General features: G+C 55.9%; 1 protein-coding gene across 5 annotated transcripts; it reads left to right on the top strand.

Annotated features, from left to right (window-relative positions):
• The first annotated feature begins 2337 nt into the window (after positions 1–2337).
• Positions 2338–23328, top strand: LOC144929655 (uncharacterized). Of its 5 annotated transcripts, XM_078849968.1 has the most exons (8): positions 2338–2597; positions 3249–3406; positions 4230–4341; positions 13013–13388; positions 14333–14377; positions 16028–16391; positions 20451–20607; positions 21323–23328. In XM_078849968.1, the coding sequence occupies exons 4-6, from the start codon at positions 13272–13274 to the stop codon at positions 16301–16303; spliced, it is 438 nt and encodes a 145-aa protein (XP_078706094.1). In that variant the 5' UTR covers positions 2338–2597; positions 3249–3406; positions 4230–4341; positions 13013–13271; the 3' UTR covers positions 16304–16391; positions 20451–20607; positions 21323–23328. The 5 variants fall into 5 exon arrangements, with proteins under 5 accessions (XP_078706094.1, XP_078706093.1, XP_078706096.1 ...); XM_078849967.1 differs by having other exon boundaries at positions 3249–4341; XM_078849970.1 differs by having other exon boundaries at positions 3249–4341; positions 13016–13388.
• The last annotated feature ends 1544 nt before the right edge of the window (positions 23329–24872 follow it).

Below are 24872 nucleotides of genomic sequence, written 5' to 3' on the forward strand. Positions count from 1 at the left end.
ACCAAGAACGTGGCAGCTGCTCGACGCCCCGCGGCGTGGCTCCTGCCGAAGGAGGCGTCTCTGCAAACCACCACTGCCCTGGGACTGGCTGCCCCGTGGCCCTGAAAGCGGCATGGTCCCCCCAGGATGGAGGGAGGAGGTGTCATGAGAAGGGGGGATCATATTGCAGCTCTTCTGTTACCTACCATGTGGCTCTCTGCCCCCCTCTAGTGACCAGACTCTGCCATACCCTTCAGGTTGCTGGCGTTGCCTCTGGCTCTGCCTGCCTGGAGGTCAAAGGTTCAATCCCCAGTGCTGGGAATTCACCCCCGACCCCCCCAGCCCATCGGGTTGCATGGGGATGAGCAGACATCCAACTACCACCCTCAACGACCATCAGGTGGCAAAACTGTGATTCCCCCTTGGCTTGTTCTACGGAGCGTATAGCGTGGGGAAAGTGCCCTCTGGGTGGTGGCTGGGCGTGGGGGGTGAAAGGCACCTGCTCCTGGGTTCCCGGCCCAGCTCTGCGAGGGTGAGCTGTTTGAATGGGCTTGTGTCACCCAGGGGTGCATGGGGCAGGTCCCCTGCTGTGCCAATCCCCCCATGAGGTGTGTTGATACAGTCCCCTAACTACGGCGCTGTCAGCTCTGGAGGTCCCCGGTTTGGTTCCCGGTGCCGCAGCCGTCACGCTGGGCTATCACTGTTCATCCAGGCACCTCCTCGGCCGCCGAGCAAAACACTCTTGTGCTCTCCTGCTGCAGCCCCAGTTAGTGCCGTTTGTCGGGCTGTTGCTTCGGGACTGTTGCCATTATTTGGTATGAGGTGGCCTGCCTAGGAGCCTGAGTCGTGGCCCAGGCCCCATTGTGCCAGGTGCTGTACATTTGTACTGCTATTAGGTGTATTAGGGTAGCATCTAGGCACAGACCAGGCCCCCATTGTGCCAGGTGCTGTACATTTGTACTGCTATTAGGTGTATTAGGGTAGCATCTAGGCACAGACCAGGATACCGTTGTGCTAGGCGCTGTACATTTTTATTGCTGTTAGGTGTATTACGGGACAGACACAGAACCGAGCTGGTCCCTGCCCCAAGCTGCGAGCGTGGCACTCCCCCCTCGGGGAGCCAAGTCTGCTGTGGCTGCTGAGCCTGGCCCCTTGTGCGGCTGTCGCCTGTCTGGTGAAGAGGCAGCAAGATGGCAGCTGGAGGAGCTCGCCCGCCGACCCTGGCCACAGCTGCACATAGGTCGGTGTAACTTACATTGCTCAGGGGGAGCCGTGTTAGTCTGTATCCACAAAAACGACGAGGAGTCCGGTGGCACCTTAAAGACGAACGGATTTATTTGAGCATAAGCTTTCGTGGGTAAAAAACCCCACTTCTTCAGATACAAGCATAAATAGATATATATTTATATGTATATAAATCTATAGATTTGTAAGGTAACGCCCTTCTCTTCATGTGCCAATATATATTTATGCCTGTGTCTGTAATTTTCACTCCATGCATCTGAAGAAGTGGGTTTTTTACCCACGAAAGCTTATGCCCAAATCAATAGGTTTCTCTTTAAGGTGCCACCAGACTCCTCCTCGGGGGGGAGGGGAGCTTGGGTTCAAACCTGAGACCAGAGGTACAGTGCAGTGTAGACGTACATGGGGTTTGTGCCACACCCTACGTAAAGGGGATCTGATCTCAGCTGGGACGTCTAGCTGCTACCGTAATACACCTAATAGGTGGTAGCAGTAATACCATATCAAGCCTCAAGGCTTCTAAGCAGGGAAGGAGTCTGCTACCAGACGGGACCGGACGGGATGGGGGCGGGGGTTTGACCATGGCTCCTGCCCTCCCTGGAATGACAGCCCTGGAACTATGTGGAAGGAAGACGGAGCAGGGAGCCGTGCGTGTCTAGGGGCTGATGGGAGTCAGCGAGGTATCCCTGAGAGAGGGGAAAAGTGCAGGAGGTGAGCCCTGAAGAAGGAGCAGGGGAGCCGGGCATCAGGACTCCTGGGTTCTACTCCTGCTTCTGGGGAGGGCAGCGTGGTTGAGTAGTTGGGGGCTTGGTGTCAGGACTCCTCCGTTCCGTCTTCGGCCCTAGGGGGAAGAGTGTTTCATGGAGGTAGGAATTTGGGAGCCAGGACTCCTGGGTTTCTTTCCCAGCTGTGCCATTGCCGTTCTGGACAAGTCTCTCCCCCCACCCTCTTGCCGTGCCTCAGTTTCCCCACTGGGAGAATGACACCTTGTCTGGGAACCGACGGTGCCAAGCGTACTAATTTCTCCAGTTTGCCAAGCTACAAGCCCTCTCCCCTCCCCCGGGGGAAGCGGAACCACAGTGCCTGGAATGCAGCCGCTCCTCCATCCGGCCTCCCGCGCGCCTCCTTGGACTTTGTAGGGCGGGCTGCGCGCTCTGGCAGCCCTTCCTGTACAAGCTCAGCAGGACGGGTCAGACGGGCAAGTCTCGGCCTCTCCTTGCCCCTTGCGCTGAGTGGGAGGGGCATGTGAAGGCGTGCCCCCTCCCCGCCCCAAGCTTAGCTCCAAGACGCTTCTCTGCCCTGTGGACCAGAGAGCAGAAAGAAGAAGCAGACCCAAGGCGGAGCAGGGAGCCATGTGCATGTCCCAGGGGGACGGTGTAAGTGCTTTTCACTCGGCTATGCCCATGCCCCAGCCACTAGACCAGCCCTTCCTGCTCCGGTCCTGTCATGCTTCCCACCTGCCCAGCAGGGCCCATCCCGCTGAGTTGTCCTGCCTAACAGCTGGGGGCAAGGGAGCTCCCTGGCCATGTAGCCCATTGGGCTGATCCACCAGGGGATTTCATAGCCTGGGACCCGGGGGATGGGAGGGGGGGGGGGGACTCAGCCCTTTAGCTCAAGCTTCAGTCCCTGTTGCCTATTGCAGCAACATAGCAAGGAAAAGGGATTTTAAGGGCTTCCAGCCAAGGGCACCTGTGCGTGCTAGATAGCCCTGCTCTGCGGGCCTTTCCCTTCCCATGCAGGCAGGGGTAGGGGAAGGAGCCGAACAAAGCCTGCTGGATCTGCCGTTCTTCTCCCCGCTCCATGGGTGGGAGGCATGGTCAGGTCACCAAACAGCTGTCGAAGAACTGATTTTGTCCCCCTGGGCTGTGAAGGCCGGGAGTTGAGCCTCTTCTTTCTGTTGCTGGGTTGTCCATCGGCGTGAGCCCGTCTTGGGTGGGTGCCTGTTCGCTCCAGCGTGGCTGGAGCTAATTAACAATGCTCTCTTTGCAGTTCTGTAGCACTTTTTGTCACTGTGCTTTGCAAACTAGGCACAGAAGATTCACTGCATCCAGCACTGAGATGCAGCCACCTCTGGGGTGGGGCACAGCAGGGATCCCTCACCTGGTGCTGAGATGCACCCACTTTTGGGGCACCACACGGATACTGCTAGTACAAGGATCATGCATGAAATGTAGCTGCCTCTGAGGTGAGGTGTAACTGTTTGTCCAGGGGTCACTCTTCCCACACTGATATGCAGCCACCTGTGGGGAAGAGCAGAGCAGGTGTTTATACAAGGATTGCTCCCCCAGCACTGAAATGCAGCCATGTCTGGAGCGCGGGACAGCAGCTGTTTATATAGGAATCACTCACCCAGCGCTGAAATGCAGCCGTGTCTGGGGTGGGGCATGGTAGCTATTTTCAGAGACACCCTCTCCTGAAATGCAGCCACTATGAGATGGGACGATAGTTGTTTATACAGTGATCACTTGCCCAGCACTGAAGTGCAACCACCTCTGGAGTGGGGCACAGCAGCTGTTTATATAGGAATCACTTGTCCAGCACTGAAATGCAGCCACCTCTGCAGCAGGGCGGGGCAGCTTTTTATAAAGGGCTCATCTGCCTAGTGCTGAAATGCAGCCATCTCTGGGGTGGAGCGCAGGAGCTGTTAATACTGGGATCCCATACGCAGTGCTAAGGCACAGCTAGCCCTGGGCCAGAGGGCTGCAGACAGACAGCATACGGGGAAGAGAAATTAGCCAAAGTACACGCTGGGAGAAGGGACCGTTATTATTAGGCAAAGCACCTTGTGTCGCGTGACTCAGCACCGCTGGACTGGCGTGGGGTGAATCTGGATTCCAGTGAAACCCCGTTGCCACAGGTAACAATATTTGTCCGGTGTATGCCTGGCCATAGGGGGCAGGTTAGCAGGGCCTACTGAGACATGAGGGATGACATGGCTTTGTTCATTGTTTGCTTTCATGTGTCACATTCCTCTGGCTCCTTCCACCCATGGTGCCATCTGTGACCAGTTATTGACCGAGCCCTACAACCCCCCACCCCGCCAGCACCGTGACACAGGTGGAACAGAACCCAGGAGTCCTGACAGCCAGTGTCCCACCCACTATTAGATCACACCATTCGGTGAGTTGTAAGAGTTTCTGGATGGGGGGCTCGATAGATTAGATAGATAGAGGGGGGTGTCTGAGGCTGGAGTGGACAGAAATAGAAAAAGCCAGAGTGGGTGGGTGGGGGTGTATATGGATGGATGGGTGGGTGGATGGATGGATGGATAGGTGTGCATGAGGGTAGATGGGTAGATAGAGGAGTGGTGAGATGGAAGGAAATGGTGGGGGGGTAGATGGATAGAGGGGTGTGTACAGGGATAGAGGAGTGTGTGAAGTGCATGAATACATAGAGGGGCTGTATAGTGATGGCTGGAGAGAGATAGAAATGGGAGTGCGTATGGGGATGGAAGAGTAGATAGGTGCATCTGGGGATAGATGGGTAGCTAGAGGGGTGTGTACAGGGATAGACAGAGAGGTGTGGGGGTGGATGGATAGATAAGGGGTGTGTAGGGGAATGCATAGAGAGACCGGTGTGTAGAGTACAGGGATAGATGGGGGTGTGGGAATGGACAGAGGCGGTGTATGTGGGTGGATGAATAGATAGAGGGGTGTATATGGGGATGGATGGAGTGCTGTGTATAGGGTTGGATTGGATAGACACAGCAGCGTGTATGGGGATGGATGGGTGGATCGGTGTGTATGGAGATGGAGGGACGGAGCGGTGTGTATGGGGATGGAGGGATGGATGGAGCGGTGTGTATGGGGATGGAGGGACGGAGCGGTGTGTATGGGGATGGAGGGAGGGACGGAGCGGTGTGTACGGGGATGGATGGATGGAGCGGTATGTATGGGGATGGAGGGAGGGACGGAGCGGTGTGTATGGGGATGGAGGGAGGGACGGAGCGGTGTGTATGGGGATGGAGGGATGGACGGAGCGGTGTGTATGGGGATGGAGGGACGGATGGAGCGGTGTGTGTAGGGATGGATGGATAGACACAGCAGTGTGTATGGGGATGGAGGGACGGAGCGGTGTGTATGGGGATGGAGGGACGGAGCGGTGTGTATGGGGATGGAGGGACGGAGCGGTGTGTATGGGGATGGAGGGACGGAGCGGTGTGTATGGGGATGGAGGGATGGACGGAGCGGTGTGTATGGGGATGGAGGGATGGATGGAGCGGTGTGTATGGGGATGGAGGGACGGAGCGGTGTGTACGGGGATGGAGGGACGGAGCGGTGTGTATGGGGATGGAGGGATGGACGGAGCAGTGTGTATGGGGATGGAGGGATGGATGGAGCGGTGTGTACGGGGATGGAGGGACGGAGCGGTGTGTACGGGGATGGAGGGACGGAGCGGTGTGTATGGGGATGGAGGGATGGATGGAGCGGTGTGTATGGGGATGGAGGGATGGACGGAGCGGTGTGTATGGGGATGGAGGGATGGAGCGGTGTGTATGGGGAGGGATGGACGGAGCGGTGTGTATGGGGATGGAGGGACGGAGCGGTGTGTATGGGGATGGAGGGATGGACGGAGCGGTGTGTATGGGGATGGAGGGATGGAGCGGTGTGTATGGGGAGGGATGGACGGAGCGGTGTGTATGGGGATGGAGGGACGGAGCGGTGTGTATGGGGATGGAGGGATGGATGGAGCGGTGTGTATGGGGATGGAGGGATGGAGCGGTGTGTATGGGGATGGAGGGATGGACGGAGCGGTGTGTATGGGGATGGAGGGACGGAGCGGTGTGTATGGGGATGGAGGGATGGACGGAGCGGTGTGTATGGGGATGGAGGGATGGATGGAGCGGTGTGTATGGGGATGGAGGGACGGAGCGGTGTGTATGGGGATGGAGGGACGGAGCGGTGTGTATGGGGATGGAGGGATGGACGGAGCGGTGTGTATGGGGATGGAGGGATGGATGGAGCGGTGTGTATGGGGATGGAGGGACGGAGCGGTGTGTATGGGGATGGAGGGACGGAGCGGTGTGTATGGGGATGGAGGGATGGATGGAGCGGTGTGTATGGGGATGGAGGGATGGATGGAGCGGTGTGTATGGGGATGGAGGGACGGAGCGGTGTGTATGGGGATGGAGGGACGGAGCGGTGTGTATGGGGATGGAGGGATGGATGGAGCGGTGTGTATGGGGATGGAGGGATGGATGGAGCGGTGTGTATGGGGATGGAGGGATGGAGCGGTGTGTATGGGGATGGAGGGATGGATGGAGCGGTGTGTATGGGGATGGAGGGACGGAGCGGTGTGTATGGGGATGGAGGGATGGACGGAGCGGTGTGTATGGGGATGGAGGGAGGGACGGAGCGGTGTGTATGGGGATGGAGGGATGGATGGAGCGGTGTGTATGGGGAGGGAGGGATGGAGCGGTGTGTATGGGGATGGAGGGATGGATGGAGCGGTGTGTATGGGGATGGAGGGATGGATGGAGCGGTGTGTATGGGGATGGAGGGATGGATGGAGCGGTGTGTATGGGGATGGAGGGACGGAGCGGTGTGTATGGGGATGGAGGGAGGGACGGAGCGGTGTGTATGGGGATGGATAGACACAGCAGTGTGTATGGGGATGGAGGGACGGAGCGGTGTGTATGGGGATGGAGGGACGGAGCGGTGTGTATGGGGATGGAGGGACGGAGCGGTGTGTATGGGGATGGAGGGATGGACGGAGCGGTGTGTATGGGGATGGAGGGAGGGACGGAGCGGTGTGTATGGGGATGGAGGGATGGATGGAGCGGTGTGTATGGGGAGGGAGGGATGGAGCGGTGTGTATGGGGATGGAGGGATGGATGGAGCGGTGTGTATGGGGATGGAGGGATGGACGGAGCGGTGTGTATGGGGAGGGAGGGATGGATGGAGCGGTGTGTATGGGGATGGAGGGACGGAGCGGTGTGTACGGGGATGGAGGGACGGAGCGGTGTGTATGGGGATGGAGGGATGGATGGAGCGGTGTGTATGGGGATGGAGGGATGGAGCGGTGTGTATGGGGATGGAGGGACGGAGCGGTGTGTATGGGGATGGAGGGACGGAGCGGTGTGTATGGGGATGGAGGGACGGAGCGGTGTGTATGGGGATGGAGGGACGGAGCGGTGTGTATGGGGATGGAGGGACGGAGCGGTGTGTATGGGGATGGAGGGATGGAGCGGTGTGTATGGGGATGGAGGGACGGAGCGGTGTGTATGGGGATGGAGGGATGGACGGAGCGGTGTGTATGGGGATGGAGGGAGGGACGGAGCGGTGTGTATGGGGATGGAGGGACGGAGCGGTGTGTATGGGGATGGAGGGATGGATGGAGCGGTGTGTATGGGGATGGAGGGATGGAGCGGTGTGTATGGGGATGGAGGGACGGAGCGGTGTGTATGGGGATGGAGGGACGGAGCGGTGTGTATGGGGATGGAGGGATGGATGGAGCGGTGTGTATGGGGATGGAGGGATGGATGGAGCGGTGTGTATGGGGATGGAGGGACGGAGCGGTGTGTATGGGGATGGAGGGATGGATGGAGCGGTGTGTATGGGGATGGAGGGATGGAGCGGTGTGTATGGGGATGGAGGGATGGACGGAGCGGTGTGTATGGGGATGGAGGGAGGGACGGAGCGGTGTGTATGGGGATGGAGGGATGGATGGAGCGGTGTGTATGGGGAGGGAGGGATGGAGCGGTGTGTATGGGGATGGAGGGATGGACGGAGCGGTGTGTATGGGGATGGAGGGATGGACGGAGCGGTGTGTATGGGGATGGAGGGATGGACGGAGCGGTGTGTATGGGGATGGAGGGATGGATGGAGCGGTGTGTATGGGGATGGAGGGATGGACGGAGCGGTGTGTATGGGGATGGAGGGACGGAGCGCTGTGTACGGGGATGGAGGGACGGAGCGGTGTGTATGGGGATGGAGGGACGGAGCGGTGTGTATGGGGATGGAGGGATGGATGGAGCGGTGTGTATGGGGATGGAGGGACGGAGCGGTGTGTACGGGGATGGAGGGACGGAGCGGTGTGTATGGGGATGGAGGGACGGAGCGGTGTGTATGGGGATGGAGGGATGGACGGAGCGGTGTGTATGGGGATGGAGGGACGGATGGAGCGGTGTGTATGGGGATGGAGGGATGGATGGAGCGGTGTGTATGGGGATGGAGGGATGGATGGAGCGGTGTGTATGGGGATGGAGGGATGGATGGAGCGGTGTGTATGGGGATGGAGGGACGGAGCGGTGTGTATGGGGATGGAGGGATGGATGGAGCGGTGTGTATGGGGAGGGATGGATGGAGCGGTGTGTATGGGGATGGAGGGATGGATGGAGCGGTGTGTATGGGGATGGAGGGAGGGATGGAGCGGTGTGTATGGGGATGGAGGGACGGAGCGGTGTGTACGGGGATGGAGGGACGGAGCGGTGTGTATGGGGATGGAGGGATGGACGGAGCGGTGTGTATGGGGATGGAGGGATGGATGGAGCGGTGTGTATGGGGATGGAGGGACGGAGCGGTGTGTATGGGGATGGAGGGATGGACGGAGCGGTGTGTATGGGGATGGAGGGATGGACGGAGCGGTGTGTATGGGGATGGAGGGACGGAGCGGTGTGTATGGGGATGGAGGGATGGACGGAGCGGTGTGTATGGGGATGGAGGGACGGAGCGGTGTGTATGGGGATGGAGGGATGGACGGAGCGGTGTGTATGGGGATGGAGGGATGGACGGAGCGGTGTGTATGGGGATGGAGGGACGGAGCGGTGTGTATGGGGATGGAGGGATGGACGGAGCGGTGTGTATGGGGATGGAGGGACGGAGCGGTGTGTATGGGGATGGAGGGATGGATGGAGCGGTGTGTATGGGGATGGAGGGAGGGACGGAGCGGTGTGTACGGGGATGGAGGGACGGAGCGGTGTGTATGGGGATGGAGGGACGGAGCGGTGTGTATGGGGATGGAGGGACGGAGCGGTGTGTATGGGGATGGAGGGACGGAGCGGTGTGTATGGGGATGGAGGGATGGACGGAGCGGTGTGTATGGGGATGGAGGGATGGAGCGGTGTGTATGGGGATGGAGGGATGGACAGAGCGGTGTGTATGGGGATGGAGGGACGGAGCGGTGTGTATGGGGATGGAGGGACGGAGCGGTGTGTATGGGGATGGAGGGATGGATGGAGCGGTGTGTATGGGGATGGAGGGATGGATGGAGCGGTGTGTATGGGGATGGAGGGATGGAGCGGTGTGTATGGGGATGGAGGGACGGAGCGGTGTGTATGGGGATGGAGGGATGGATGGAGCGGTGTGTATGGGGATGGAGGGACGGAGCGGTGTGTATGGGGATGGAGGGATGGATGGAGCGGTGTGTATGGGGATGGAGGGACGGAGCGGTGTGTATGGGGATGGAGGGATGGACGGAGCGGTGTGTATGGGGATGGAGGGATGGATGGAGCGGTGTGTATGGGGATGGAGGGACGGAGCGGTGTGTATGGGGATGGAGGGACGGAGCGGTGTGTATGGGGATGGAGGGACGGAGCGGTGTGTATGGGGATGGAGGGATGGATGGAGCGGTGTGTATGGGGATGGAGGGATGGACGGAGCGGTGTGTATGGGGATGGAGGGACGGAGCGGTGTGTATGGGGATGGAGGGATGGATGGAGCGGTGTGTATGGGGATGGAGGGACGGAGCGGTGTGTATGGGGATGGAGGGACGGAGCGGTGTGTATGGGGATGGAGGGACGGAGCGGTGTGTACGGGGATGGAGGGATGGAGCGGTGTGTATGGGGATGGAGGGATGGACGGAGCGGTGTGTATGGGGATGGAGGGATGGATGGAGCGGTGTGTATGGGGATGGAGGGACGGAGCGGTGTGTACGGGGATGGAGGGACGGAGCGGTGTGTATGGGGATGGAGGGATGGACGGAGCGGTGTGTATGGGGATGGAGGGATGGACGGAGCGGTGTGTATGGGGATGGAGGGACGGAGCGGTGTGTATGGGGATGGAGGGATGGATGGAGCGGTGTGTATGGGGATGGAGGGATGGACGGAGCGGTGTGTACGGGGATGGAGGGACGGAGCGGTGTGTATGGGGATGGAGGGATGGATGGAGCGGTGTGTATGGGGATGGAGGGATGGACGGAGCGGTGTGTACGGGGATGGAGGGACGGAGCGGTGTGTATGGGGATGGAGGGATGGATGGAGCGGTGTGTATGGGGATGGAGGGATGGATGGAGCGGTGTGTATGGGGATGGAGGGAGGGACGGAGCGGTGTGTACGGGGATGGAGGGACGGAGCGGTGTGTATGGGGAGGGAGGGACGGAGCGGTGTGTATGGGGAGGGAGGGACGGAGCGGTGTGTATGGGGATGGAGGGACGGAGCGGTGTGTATGGGGAGGGAGGGACGGAGCGGTGTGTATGGGGATGGAGGGATGGGTGGATCAGTGTGTATGGAGATAGAGGGAGGGTGTGTACGGGGATGGATGGATGGAGCAGTATGTATGGGGAGGGATGGAGTGGTGTGTGTAGGGATGGATGGATAGACACAGCAGTGTGTATGGGGAGGGGTGGATGGAGCGGTATGTATAGGGATGGATGGATAGATACAGCGGTGTGTATGGAGATGGAGGGAGGGGGAGTGGGGACAGAGATGCCAGCAGCTTTATAATTAGCCAGTGTCTGGACGTAATCATGTTAGGATCCTCCAGCCTCTGCAGTCCCCACTAATGGCTGCTCTGGCCAGTCGCCCCCTCCTCCCCCGCTCATGTTTACATGTCGTCAGCCAGCGCCGCAGACTCCCAGTGAGCCACGGCAGAGAGTTATGCCGGCTCCAGGCTGCCCTGCCAGACCCTGCTCCCCCGCGGGCCCCAGCCTGGCTCTGGTCTCAGACTGAAGGCCCGAGAGCCCATCTGCCCCCTGGCTGACCCCTTCTCGAATTAAGACGGTGCATTGACGGAGGCTGAAGACGCTGGCAACGCCCTCGGGCGCCTTTCCGCACCGGGGCGCTGGCTCGGGTCCCTCGGAGCCTGGCAGCCGGCAGGGGATGTCGCTGGCGCAGGGCTCTGGGGGAAGGAGTCGGCGAGCTCAGCTCCAATCCTGAGGCAGGCTGGTCTAGTGGTTAAGGTGTCGCTCTTGCATTCAACAGGCCTGGCTTTGCCATGAGGCCCGGGCAGCTGCGCGGACAGGGGGCGTGATTGCTGGTTGACAGAAATCAGAGAATCTGGGAGGTGTCGGGCTGGGTGGGACCTCGAGAGGTCAGCAAGCCCAGCCCCCTGTGCTGAGGCAGGACGGAAGAAACCTAGACCACCCTTGATAAGTGTTTGTCCAACCTGCCCTTTAACACCTCCAATGACCGGGTCCCCACAGTCTCCCTTGGGAGCCTGTTCCAGAGCTTCACTCCCCAGAGAGTTAGAAAGTTTCTCCTAATATCTCACCTCAATCTCCCTCGCTGCGGATTAAGCCCATTGCTCCTTGTCCAACCTCCAGTGGACATGGAGAACAGCTGACTCCCGTCCTCGTTATAACAGCCCTTAGTGTGTCTGATGACACTTATCAGGTCCCTGCTCAGCCTCCTTGTCTCAAGACTAAACATGCCGATTTTTTTATAACCTTTCCTCATAGGTCAGGTTTGGATGGATGGATGGAGAGAGAGGAGGGTACAGAGATAGATGCGTAGAGGTGGGGATGGATGGATGGAGAGGAGGGTACAGAGATAGATGCGTAGAGGTGGGGATGGATGGATGGAGAGGAGGGTACAGAGATAGATGCGTAGAGGTGGGGATGGATGGATGGAGAGAGAGGTATGTATGTGAATGGATGGATGCCATATATATATATATAGAGAGAGAGAGATGGATGGGTGGGTGGGTGGGTGTGTATGGGGAGAGTTGGGGAGGAATGGGTGGATATATAGGTTAGACAGAAGTGGTGCATGGAGACAGATGGTGTGTATGGGGATAAATCTGTAGATAGATGTGTAGGGGGTAGATAGATAGAGGAGTGTGTATGAGGATAGATAGATTAGATAGAGGAGGTGTATAGGGATAGACAGACAGATAGATAGATGTGTATGGGGATAGAAATGGATAGATGGGGGGGTGTATAAGGATAAAGAGAGACCAATGGATGGAGAGAGAGAGAGGTGTATACTGATAGAAATAAGTGGGGATGGGGATGGATGGATGAAGGGGTTGGGAGGGATGGGAAGGGATGCAGGGGTGGCAAGAGATGGGGATGGATGAATGAAGAGATGGGGATGGATAGAGAGATGGGGATGGATGCAGGGGTGGGGATGGATGGATGGAGATGAATGAAGGGTTGGCGAGGGATGGGGGTGGATAGAGAGATGGGGAGGGGTGGGGATGGATGGGGATAAATGAAGGGGTGGCGAGGGATGGGGATGGATGGGTGAAGGGATGGGGATGGATGAAGGGATGGTGAGGGATGGGGATGGATGCAGGGGTGGGGAGAGATGGGGATGAATGAAGGGGTGGCGAGGGATGGAGATGAATGGATGAAGGGATGGGGATGGATGCAGGGGTGGCGAGGGATGGGGATGGATGAAGGGGTAGCGAGGGATGGGGATGAATGGATGAAGGGATGGGGATGGATGCAGGGGTGGCGAGGAATGGGGATGGATGAAGGGGTAGTGAGGGATGGACGAAGGGGAGGGGATGGATGAAGGGGTGGTGGGGGATGGGGATGGATAGAGGGGTCTCTGGCAGAGTTGTGACATTGTCCCACAGCGACTCTTGTTGATGGAAATTCCACTGCTGACCCCCCGCCCCACCCCCTCTAGCAGGGTCTGTCTCCTTGTCGTTTCACCCTGGGCCCTGACAGCCATAAGGTCCCTAGTGCTGATGGAAGCACACCGGGGGGGCGGGGTCCACACGGTGCCTGAGACAGCCAGGCCATGCCCCCATCGCTAGCTTTGCAGAGGACCCCAGGACCTCGCCCGGCTCTCGTGGGCTCTCCAGCTGCATCTGCATCTCGGACTCTGAAGGCTCTGGAGCGGTGGACGTGAACATGGCCCTTAGCAGGCCAGGCTGCCTCCCGGCATGACGGGACTCCACGTGCTCCTCTTGGTCTCTTTGCTGACGAGCGGCTTAGTGCGCGGGAGACGGGTCTGTGGAAAGGAGGCCATCAGGGTCCTGCAGAACGTCACCAAGTTGCTGGTGAGCAGTGCAGGGGGGGATACAAGATGGGATGGAGCTCTCCCACCCCCATGCCATAGGTGAAGGGCCTGGGTAGCCTCTTGGGCCCCCCATGGGCAGCTGGAGTCTCGGAGCCGTTCCTAACAGGCAGGTATTGCTATCTCCTGCCCCAGGCTCCTCGCTCAGTAGAGAGAGAGGCCCAGGCGTGGGAAGGGAGTGGACGCAGCCGAGACACATTGGCAGCCGGGGGCAAGGTACCACATTGCTGCCAGGGGCTGTACCCGCCTTGCGGCCCACCCCCATGGCATCCCATCAGCATGGCACCTCACCCTCCATGAATCCCTCATTGCATTCCTCTGCCCCTGTATCCCTCTTTCCAGAGCTGAGAATAGAACCCAGGAGTCCTGGATCCGCAGCCCCTGCTTTAACCACTAGACCCTGCTCTGCTCCCAGAGCTGAGGATAGACCCCAGGATTCCTGGCTCCCAGCCCCCCTGCTCTCCAGTTTTAGTACACCCGCTTTCCCAGGTTTGATGTGAGCTCTCCTTTCAACCTTGGATGCATCACGTCCCTGCTCCGTGCCTCAGTTTCCCCATCTGTAAAACAGGGATCATGATCCTTCCCTGCCATTGGTTGGGCGGTGTTTTAACAGGCTCATTTAATTGTGCCCTGTAAAAGGCCCTGAGCCTCTGAAATGTCAGGGGACCGAGAAGTGCAAAGTGTCGGGCAGATTCCTCCGTACAGGGCGCAGTCTCAGTTAGCTATATCTGTATAATGGGCCCACGATTGCTCAGAGGAAATTTAAACAGAAGGCCGGGGGAGCTGGCTTGTCTGCAGGGGGAAATTGACCGGAACAGCTTTTGTGGAATAGGAACAGCTGCATGGAGGATCTATTCCGGAATCTACTTCCCCCTGCTGCCTTACGCGGGGCCTGTCCCCCTAACCCGTGGTGCTGCTCTCTTCCAGGGGGACGCCACCGATGGGATTCTCTACACCCCGGAAGACATCACAGTACGTACCCTCTGCCACCCAGGCTCCAGCGGTCCCCTTGAAACCCTCCATGCGCTGGGTCCAACCCAGCCCGGGGTAGCGCTGTTGAAGTGGGTGAATTTCCAGCAGTAAGTGTGGCTCGGCGGTATGGGGAATGCCGTTCATGGGTTAGGACACAGGCCCCAGGTCGCGGCGCAATGGGATATGGGGCCTTTCTGCTCTAAGGCCCTGATTCTGATCTGTCCCCTCACAGCAGGGACTCGATGGCTTGACAGTGGCAGCATTGGTCACTCCTGCTACCACCTTGCACCAGCTGAGGCTCTTGGATGGTTTTATAAAGTGTGGGTGGGTTGGATTAGGGGGCCACCCAGAGGCCCCGCTGTGCCAGGTGCACACCCAGACTCAGAGGAGGGACGGCCCAGGGGCTCTAGCCCTTGCCCAGGATTCAGGAAACCTGGGTTCAATTTCCAGCTCTGACGAAAGTCATTTACCCGCCTCGTGCCTCAGTTTCCCCACCTGTAAAATGGGGGTGATAGTGGCACTGTTCAGGCGAACTGCCCCTGTATTCCCAGTCCACCAAGGGCACCCGCTTAAGGCTCTTCAGCTATCACCTCTCTTGGCCAGAGACCTGTGTCTCTCTCCCTCCTGACGGGTTCTTCCACTTTGCACAGGTCCCTGCTTACACTGTGAGGTCCCCAGCAAGAGAGACTCAACTTTTCCCTCAGAGGCAAGGGAACAGTGTAATTGCCTATAAGTTAAAGGTACAGGCACGGCCCAGATTTTCTAAGCAAGCCCATTTACTCTTCGGTCCGAAGCATCCCAGAGAAAACATTGAAACGATCAAAGTTCCGGACGTGGGCGCTAACGAGCTTAGCAGAGATCCCGCAGCTCCAGCAAGCGCTCTGGCTCCGGGCTCAGCCCTTCACACCCCACCAAGTGGTTTTACCAGTTCATAACCGCCTTGGTTCAGAACAAACTCTCTGTAGATCCGTGAGTTCCTCCTTTATATATAGGTTGGGCCTCTGAGCTTGTCCTGGCATAACAGGTGATCAGCAGACAATGGTCCCCTCCTCACAGGGAAGCTTCAAAAGGCTGAATTCTTACATAACTGGAGAGGGTACATCTTGCATAGGAAATCTAGGGATTTCCTGGGAAACGCACTCATTTTTTGAGGGGCTCGGTCACTATAGGCACATAAATACCCTAGATGGATATAATCCCTGTCCCCAAAGAGCTTATGATCTACATAGACAAAGGGTTGGAGGGGAAACTGAGGCACAGACTGGCCCAAGGTCACCCAGCAGGCCAGGGACAGAGCTGGGACTAGAACCCAGGTGTCTGAGTCCAGAATTCTGGCCAAGGAAGGTTCGTGGCTTCACAGGAAGAGGTGGTGGTCAAGGCCCAGCTGATGAGATTTTGGGGACCCAGCCGGAGGATGGTTTGAGCCAGCAAGGCCCACAGCTCCTGGCTCCGGCTAGAGCCTGGGACCTAGCAGGGTTCGGACATTTAAGGAAATTGACGGGACGGGGTCAGGCGCTGCTTCGTTGTCACCGGTTCCTGGGGTGGCGAGCCCCGCTGTCCCGCGGCTGGGGTCAATGGGAAGGGCCCTCTGGGCCCCTGAAACCGATCCATTTTCCCATCCCCTCCCACATTCTGCTGCTGCCCCAGCAGGTGTGCATGGCGGAGAACCTGAACTGCTTCCACACCGAGCTGCGGGTGATCCAGTGGGAGCACAGGGAGCACACGGAGAGCCTCTCCTTGCTGATCAGGCACCTGAGCCAGCTGGAGAAGCTCAGGACCTGCAAGACCGACCAGCAATGCCACCCCTGCGAGGGTCACCGGGAGCAGCCCACGCCTCAATTCCTGAGCAAGCTCCTGGAGCAGCTGCAGTGGGACTGCTGGGTTCAGGGGAGCAACATGCATTCCTGTCCATCCTGGCCCGGGTGAGAGCAGCCACGCTGCCCACTGGCTGCTGGGACCCAGTGGGACCTGAGTGGTATCCCTGCCTGTTTCCAGCCTAACGCCTCGGGCGCAGGTGAGGGATTGCAGCATTCGCCCGTGCGTCAGGGCGGTACTGGTGCTGCGAGGAGCGGGGCGGGGACTCAGTAGGGGGCGCTGTCCCCCGGCAGTCAGGCCTGACCCCAATGCCCCCGTGTGGTGCTGGGGGAGCTGTGCTGCAGGGAGAAGGGGGGGCAGTAGGGGGCACTCTCCCCTGGCAGTCAGGCCTGACCCCAATGCCCCAGTGCAGCACTAGGGGGCGCTGTGCTGCAGGGAAAAGCGGGGCCAGTAGGGGGCACTCTCCCCTGGCAGTCAGGCCTGACCCCAATGCCCCCGTGCAGTGCTAGGGGGCGCTGTGCTGCAGGGAGCACTGTAAGTGATTCATGAGGAGGGACAAATTTACAAATGGCTTTTCTGGGACCATTCTGGGTTAACTAAGGATGCAGCACCTATTGCACTCTGGGCCCTATTTTTTCATCCTCTTGTAATGTTATTTTTAAAAAATATATATTGTCTGAAAAATCCCAAGGATTTATCTCAGGCCAGAGGGTCATTTCCCTGGAAAAGCCGAAGGAAAATGGTCAAGCTATTTTGAGTTCTAGGATAGTAAAGGGGAAGAAAAGGATATGAACCGGGATCAACCAGATGTTTAAAGTCTGAGCGGTGCTGATTCACACCAGCAGGCCCTGTGTCTCTGGCTTTGCCGTCCCCTGCTTGGTATCAGGCATGGAGGCGGCTAACGCAAACAAATACATCTTTATACAAGCCTGCAGCTCACTTGCTTCCAACCAGTTCACTTCCTGGGGTGTTTCACTGCCAGGTCTCTTAAAGGTACAATCCCTGACACCAGGCTGCACAAAAAGTCTTTTGTCCGGCTTAAGTTAAAAAGTGGTTTGAGGATCTGAGTTCAAACTCCTCATGCATTTAGCTATTCCGCACTTCTAGTGCAAAGGGTACCTGGGGGCAAAATCGGAGTCGGTGGCTGCTGGTTTTTTTTAATGGTTAGCACAAGTTTCAGTGCAGCTTCAGTAATTAACAGAATCAGTGTCAAAGGCTTTGCAGAATCCAGCGCCCCAGGTGATGGGGCAGCCAGTAAGTTTTAGAGAGGCTGGAGAAATAACTGGGTACATGTGGTCGTGTGCAGCGCTGGTTGCCTCATGTCGAAAAGGTTATCGCAGAATTACAGGGTGTGCAGAGAAAGGTGACGAGAATGATCGAGGGCCTGGAAAAACTCTCCAATAACGAGAGGGAAGAGATTGGGCTGGTTACCGTAGAAAGATGAATAAAAGGGCAGGGAGATGATAAATCTGTAATGTAGAGACTGGGAAAAAGACAGTTGTTTGGAGCTTCTTTTCCTCCTGTCTTATAATACAAGGGCAGGGGACACTGAATGAAGTTAAAGGTGGGAAATTCAAACCCGACAAAACCCACAATGCATAATTAGTCTGGGGAACTCCCTGCCACATGATTTTGTTCAGGCTGGGAACTTAGGAAGATTCAAAAAGAGACTGAATATTTATGTGGATAACAAGAATATCCAGAGTTAGAGGCATTCATGCTAACAAAAATATTGGCAGGGATATTGAACCTCCAGCTTCTGGGGGTTTAAGTCAATTTCTGACTGTTTAGTCTCATCCTACTCTCTAATGTGGGGTGCTGATTCTCCCATACCTGCTACTGTAGGGTTCTTACACCTGCCTCGGAACCATCTGGTGCTGGGAAGTGTCAGAGCCAGGATACTGGGCCAAATGGCCCTCAGGCCTGATCCAGTCTTGCTGTTCCTATGTCAGGTGATTGTGCATTAACCAAACTATAGGGTCTGAACACCCCCATAAATGTGAAGCTTCATGACACCGCTAGAAGGTAGGTGGGATTATCCCCATTTTACAGATGGGGAAGCTGAGGCACACAAGCATTCCCTGCCATGCTGGCATGCCACCAGTCTGGCATCTGGGTTGTTGAGGCAAGCTCGGCTCTGAGCGTTTCGCTAACCCCGAAGGAATGTCAGACGCAGAATGAAACAGATCAAAGGTTAATAGAAAACTATCCCTGGTTCATTCCCTCCCCTGCGTTCCTTGGGGTTTGTTTGCTTTGGGTGGTGGAGTTGAACGCTGCCAGTTGGTATCTTGGGGCCTGTAGGGACAGGTACCTAGCAGATAGGGAAGAAAGTCTGAACAGGGAGGGAGGGGCAGGGCTGTTGCTCCATCCCATATCCCCGAGGAGTTGAAGGTTTCTGCTAAAAACAATCATAAGGTGACAGTGCTGCCATTTAAGTGGCCAGCATCAGGCAACCTGGTCAGCACCCCGCTGAGCCAGATCTCCAAGCTATCCCACCTGCAGACTCAGCCAGGCAGCACTGCGTCAATTGTTTGCCATGTCCGCAGAAGGCAGGACAAGATGCAATGGGCTTAATCTGCAGCAAGGGAAATTTAGGTGAGATATTAAGACAAACTTTCAGGGGAGTGAAGGTCTGGAACAGGAATCCCTGTCGCTGGAGGTTTTTCAGAAGAAGTTGGTCTAGGTTTTCTTGATCTGGCCTCAGCTCAGAGGGCTGGGCTTGATGACCTCTCGAGGGCCCTTTCAGCCCGGCATTTCTATGATTCTATCAGGATCACATTCAGAAGGAGTCTTCGCAACCATTAGCTTCTCTCCCCCCACCCCATCTTCACCCCCATGAGTCCCCCGTATCTTCCCTCTGCCTCATAATTCTTAACAGCTTGGTGCCACATGCATCTATCCCATCATAAGAACGGCCATACTGGGTCAGACCAATTGTCCATGTAGCCCCAGCTTCCTGTCTTCTGCCAGTGTCAGACGCTTCAGAGGGAATGAACAGAACAGGGCAATTATTGAGTGATCCATCCCCTGGCATCCAGTCCCAGCTTCTGGCAATCAGAGGTTCAGGGACACCCAGACCATGGGGTTGCATCCGGGCCATCTTGGCTAATAGCACTGATGGACCTGTCCTCCAGGAGCTTATCTCACTTGTTTTTGAACCCAGTTATACTTTTACCCTTCACAACATCCCCATGAGTTCCACAGGTTAACTATGCGCTGGGTGACAAAGTACTTCCTTTTGTTTGATTTAAACATGCTGCCCATTGATTTCATCAGGTGGCTCCTAATTCTTGTGTGATGCGAAGGGGTAAATAACACGTTCCCCAGTCACTTTCTCTGCGCCAGGCATGATTTTATCGACCTCTCTCATACCCCCCTCAGGCGTCTCTTTTCTAAGCTGGACAGTCCCAGGCTTTTAAAACTCTCTTAGTAGAGAAGCGGTTCCATCCCCCTCATCATTTTCATTGCCCTTTTCTGCACCTTTTCCAGTTCCAATATCTCTTTTGTGAGATGGGGCGACCAGAACTGCATGCAATATTCAAGGTGTGGGCGTACCATGTGTAACGCCAAGAGACCCTAGTCATCGGCAGGCAGGATTGAACCTGGGACCTCGGGAGCTTAATGCATGAGCCTCTACTGCATGAGCTACAAGCCATATGGCTGTTAAGCAGACTCATTAATGTCTCTCTCTAAGTGGTCTTGGTGCCACAAGATGGGACAGAAACCACATCCAGGAGGTGTGTGGGTTACACATGGATGTATATAGTGGCATTATGTTATATTCTATCTTATTATCTATCCCTTTCCTAATGGTTCCTAACATTGTTAGCTTTTCTGACTGTCCTGCACACTGAGTGGATGTTTTCAGAGAACATATCACAATGACTCCAAGATCACTTTCTTGAGAGCTAACAGCTAATTTAGACCCCATCATTTTGTACGAATGGTTGGGATTTTGTTTTCCAATGTGCATTACTTTGCATTTATCAACACTGAATTGCACCTGCCATTTTTTTGCCTAGTCACCCAGTTTTGTGAGACCCTTTTGTAGCTCTCTTTGGGCTTAACTATCTTGAGTAATTTTGTACCATCTGCACATTTTGCCACTTCACAGTTTACCCCCTTTTCCAGATCATTTATGAATATGTTGAACAGCACTGGGCCCAGGACAGATCCTTGGGGGACCCCGCTATTTACCTCTCGCTACTGTGAAAACTGACGGTTTATTCCCACGTTTTGTTTCCTGTCTTTTAACCAGTTACTGACCCACGAGAGGACCTTCCCTCTTATCCCATGCTCAAAAACCTTTGGTGAGGGAGCTTGTCAAAGGCTTTGTGAAAGTCCAAGTACATTATATCCACTGGATCACCTCGTCCACCTGCTTGTTGACCCCCTCAAAGAATTCTAATAGATTGGTGAGGCATGATTTCCCTTTTCAAAAGCCATGTTGACTTTTCCCCAATATAGCGTGTTCATCTATGTGTCCGATAATTCTGTTCTTTACTCTCGTTTCACCCAATTTGCCTGGTACTGAAGTTAGGCTCACTGGCCCGTAATGGCCAGGATCGCCTCTGGAGCCTTTTTAAAAAATTGGCATCACATTTAGCTATTCTCCAGTCATCTGGTACAGAGGCTGATTTCAGTGATAGGTTACATACCACAGTTATTGGTTCTGCAATTTTATACTTCAGTTCCTTCCTTCCATCCCTGGTGGAATAAGAGATGTCCAGCCTGGACTCCCGCCCATCCCCAACAACGTAGATTCCTCTGGGCCTTATATTGTTGGAGAGGTAGATAAAACCCTATATGGGGTGGGGGAGCAGAGAGTGGGCATTTACTCCTCATGGAAGAAATTCTCTAACAGTTCATTCCAGAGACACTATTTTTCTCTTTCAGACCAACCACACTGATGAGCAGCTGCCTCATCTGTGCCTCCATCCATCCCTGAATGGATGACTCTCTGTGCCTGTGCCCTCAAGCGGTTAAGATTTTTATTTCATGGAGGCAGTGCAATATGCAGCTGGGGAATCACAGCTCTCTAGTGGCAGCGATTTGGCTGCTTTTGATTTTTAAGGACAATTGGCCTTTATTCCAGGACCTGACCTAAGTTGCCTTTGGTTGTTTTTCCAGATGACAAGCGGACTGAATGACACGAACGAAGGAATGTGCCACCAGAGTTTGCCTGCTGCCTTGTAGCCCAGTGGGTACTGAGAGGCGGAGAAGCTAAGACAGTGGATCCTTACAATTTTCCCAGAGGGTATGAGAGGAGCTGCAAAGAGGAGACCTCTGCCAAGGCGATGACTAGAAAGCCAGGGGATGGCACCACGTCAGGGATGATGGCTGACAAGTGACCAGGGTTCACTGAATTCGGCTGGATCATTAGCTTTTCAGCAGTTAGCCAGGTACTGACAGAGGGCACGACATGAATGCTGATCCAGTGCCCCCCAGGTGGACCTCTGCACCTACACAACACGCTTGGATCCAAGCTCCTGCCTTTTTTGAAATGGGATGCTAAATTAGATTATGCTGTTCAGCGAAAAGGTGGCAGTGTGTGTAAAATTCCTTATTTAAATGAACCTCAGCCACACCTGCCAGAGCACTAAAGGATAAAATCTGAACTGGTGAAACGGCCATACCTAGAGAAACTTTACAAACTGGAAAACCTGAAACTAGCTTAGGCCATGTCTACACTTACAAGCTTACAGTGGCACAGCTGCACTGATAAAGCGGTTCTGCTCTAAAAGCACTTGTAGAGCCGCGTTATGCCAACGGGAGAGAGCTCTCCCATCGACATAAGAAGACCAGCTCAATGAGCAGCGGTAGCTATGTCAGCAGGAGAGCGTGTCCTGCCAACATAGCACTGTGCACGTGAGCGCTTATGTTGGCAAAACTTATGTCACACCGGCGTGTGTGTTTTTTTCACACCCCTGAGCAATAAAAGTTTTGCTGACATCAGTGCTAGTGAAGACATGGCCTTAGAACCTGTAAACAGACACTTTAGCGTTAAAAGTCATTATCAGAAAAGCCCTGAGGCAAGCAGAGAGAACTCCCAGGCTAAGAGGGACAAATTCCAGCTGATTTACACAAAGTGTGGAAAAAGTCATATCCCAAGAGATGATGCATATCCAGCCAGAGGCGCACAGTGTAATAAATGCAAGAAAGATGGACATTTTGCAATTGTTTGCCACACCAAAGCAGTCAGGGAGTTGACTCATACTACAGACAATCAAGAGCCATTGTTTCTGGGATCTATCACTTGTGATGACACAGAACCTGTCTGAAGAGTGAAACTGAATATTCATGGCAAGATGATTGACTTTAAAATTGACTCAGGAGCTGATGTCACAGTCATCTCGGAATCACCTTGAACCCCTTCCACAGCTGAAGCCACCTGACACAGCTCTGATTAGCCCTGGAGGAATTCTGAGCTGCTTGGGCTAGTTCACCACAGAAACAAATTACAAAGACGAAAGCTATGCATTCAGAGTGCATGTGATCAAAGCCCAACAATCTTCTCAGCTGTAGTGTAGCAGCCAGGATGGGCCTAGTGAGGAGGGTGGAAGAACTCAATGAAGAATTTAATGATACTAGACTTTTGAAAGGAGATCCAGTACAAATCTATGTAAGAGACAATGCTGAATCCTACAGTGTACGAACACCTCTACCAGATGTAGTAGAGAGAGAGAGCCTGGAGCACTGGGCCTGGCGTGAGATCTGAGGCCTGAACCAAAGGCCGTGAACACAGAGTACGCCTTGCCTTGGCAAAATAATAATGCACTAGATATTTACATAAATTACATATTAGACAAATACATTTCCGAAGGCTAGTACAGATACATCCCAATCTTGTACATGATAAGATGATTTGACAGAATAATGAACAGGGATGTTTTATCCAACATATCAGGAACAAGGGGAGGTAACAAACAGATGTCATGAACCATGTAAGGTGGCACCTAAGTTGTTTATCCCAATTGTTTGGCTCAGTTTATAAATGTCAGGGTTCCTCGCCTTGATCCTTTGCATGGCTTGGGGACAGCAGAGACTCCTGCTGCTGACTGAATCATTCCTTGCCACTGGGCACTCATGTGTTAGTGTACCTCTAACCAAGGAGCCAGGGTACTAGGACTCTGCCTTGAGAGCAATAAACCTGGCTGAGTGCCTTTGTCAGCAGACTGTGCCGATTGTCTTAATTGAAGTCTGCTGAATTAGCAGGCTCCGTGATCGGCTAGCACTGATAATACTGGGGCTCCAAAGACAGAAAGGCTCCCACGGTCCAGTTTGCAGAGCTGAGATTTGCCCCTGGATCCACACATCAAATTAATGCATTTTCAGAAGAGAGTGTTAGCCTTGGGCTACACTACAAACTTATGTCAGTATAGGTAGGTGGATTTTCCACACCCCTAAGCAACGCTGTTATACTGATCTAACTCCTGCTGTAGACAATACTGCGTCGACGGGAGGGCTTCTCCTGCGGACTGAAGCTACCGCCTCTCCGGGAAGTGGGGCACCCCCATCGGTGTAGATCAGTGGTTCTCAAAACTGGTCCGCTGTTTGTTCAGAGAAAGCCCCTGACGGGCCGGGCCAGTTTGTTTACCTGCCGCGTCCACAGGTTCGGCCGATCGCGCCGCCCACCGGCCACAGTTCGCCACTCCAGGCCAATGGGGGCTGCGGGAAGGGTGGCCAGCACATCCCTCGGCCCGCGCCGCTTCCCACAGCCCCCGTTGGCCTGGAGCAGCGAACTGCGGCCAGTGGACGCTGCGATCGGCTGAACCTGCGGACGCGGCAGGAAAACAAACCGGCCCGGCCCGCCAGGGGCTTTCCCTGAACAAGCGGCGGACCGGCTTTGAAAACCACTGGTGTAGACAGCGTCTTCGCTGAGTGCTACCGCAGTGCAGCTGCACCGGTTCAGCGCTGGGAGTGCAGCCAAACCCTTATTTTTATTCAGCATGGTCCAAAGTCGCCTTCTGGCGACCAGCCCCGGAGCGGGGACGAAGAGGGGGAATGGCTGCAGTGTCGTTACGGCAGGAGACAGGGGCGTGGACATGGAGGGCGCAGGAGGGTGTGTGTGTGTGTGTGGGGGCAGCTTAGGGACTAAAGCAGGACAAACCAGGTCGCCCAAAGAAAGCCACGGTCACAAACCGTGCAGCCCTTGTCCCGGGCTGGGGGGGGCGGGGGGGTCACAGGGGCCCCAACAGCGCAGCGACCACAGCACCTTTCGACGCCCCTCCCCCAGCCCCGATCCCCTTCACACCCCAAGCCCTTTTCACACCCCCGCCCCCCCCCCCAGGCCTGCCCCTTTGATATCCCCTTAAGCCCCCTCTGTGCTCCCCCCCCGGGCCCTGCCCCTTTAATACCCCCCAGTTACCTCCTCTGAGCTCCCCAACCCCCTGCTCTGCCCTTTGGGGCCTGCCCCAATTCCCCCACCCGGGGCCTGACCCCTGCTCCCCTCTCTGGGCTCCCTCACCCCCTCTGGGGCCTGCCCCTTTAAGACCCCCCCTTTTTGACCCCTCCCGGACACCGTACAGCAAGCCTGTGCGTCCTCCCCCGTCACGTGACGCCCGCACGCCGTGGAGGAAGGAAGGCCTCGGTTTGTCACCCAGCACGTGACGCTCGCCCGCCTCCCCTCACGTGACTAGGCCGCTCTTCCGCCTCCCTCCCCCCGCGCCACGTGACGCGA

Source organism: Lepidochelys kempii, chromosome 23, assembly GCF_965140285.1.
Source record: "Lepidochelys kempii isolate rLepKem1 chromosome 23, rLepKem1.hap1, whole genome shotgun sequence".
Lineage (NCBI taxonomy): Eukaryota > Metazoa > Chordata > Testudines > Cheloniidae > Lepidochelys > Lepidochelys kempii.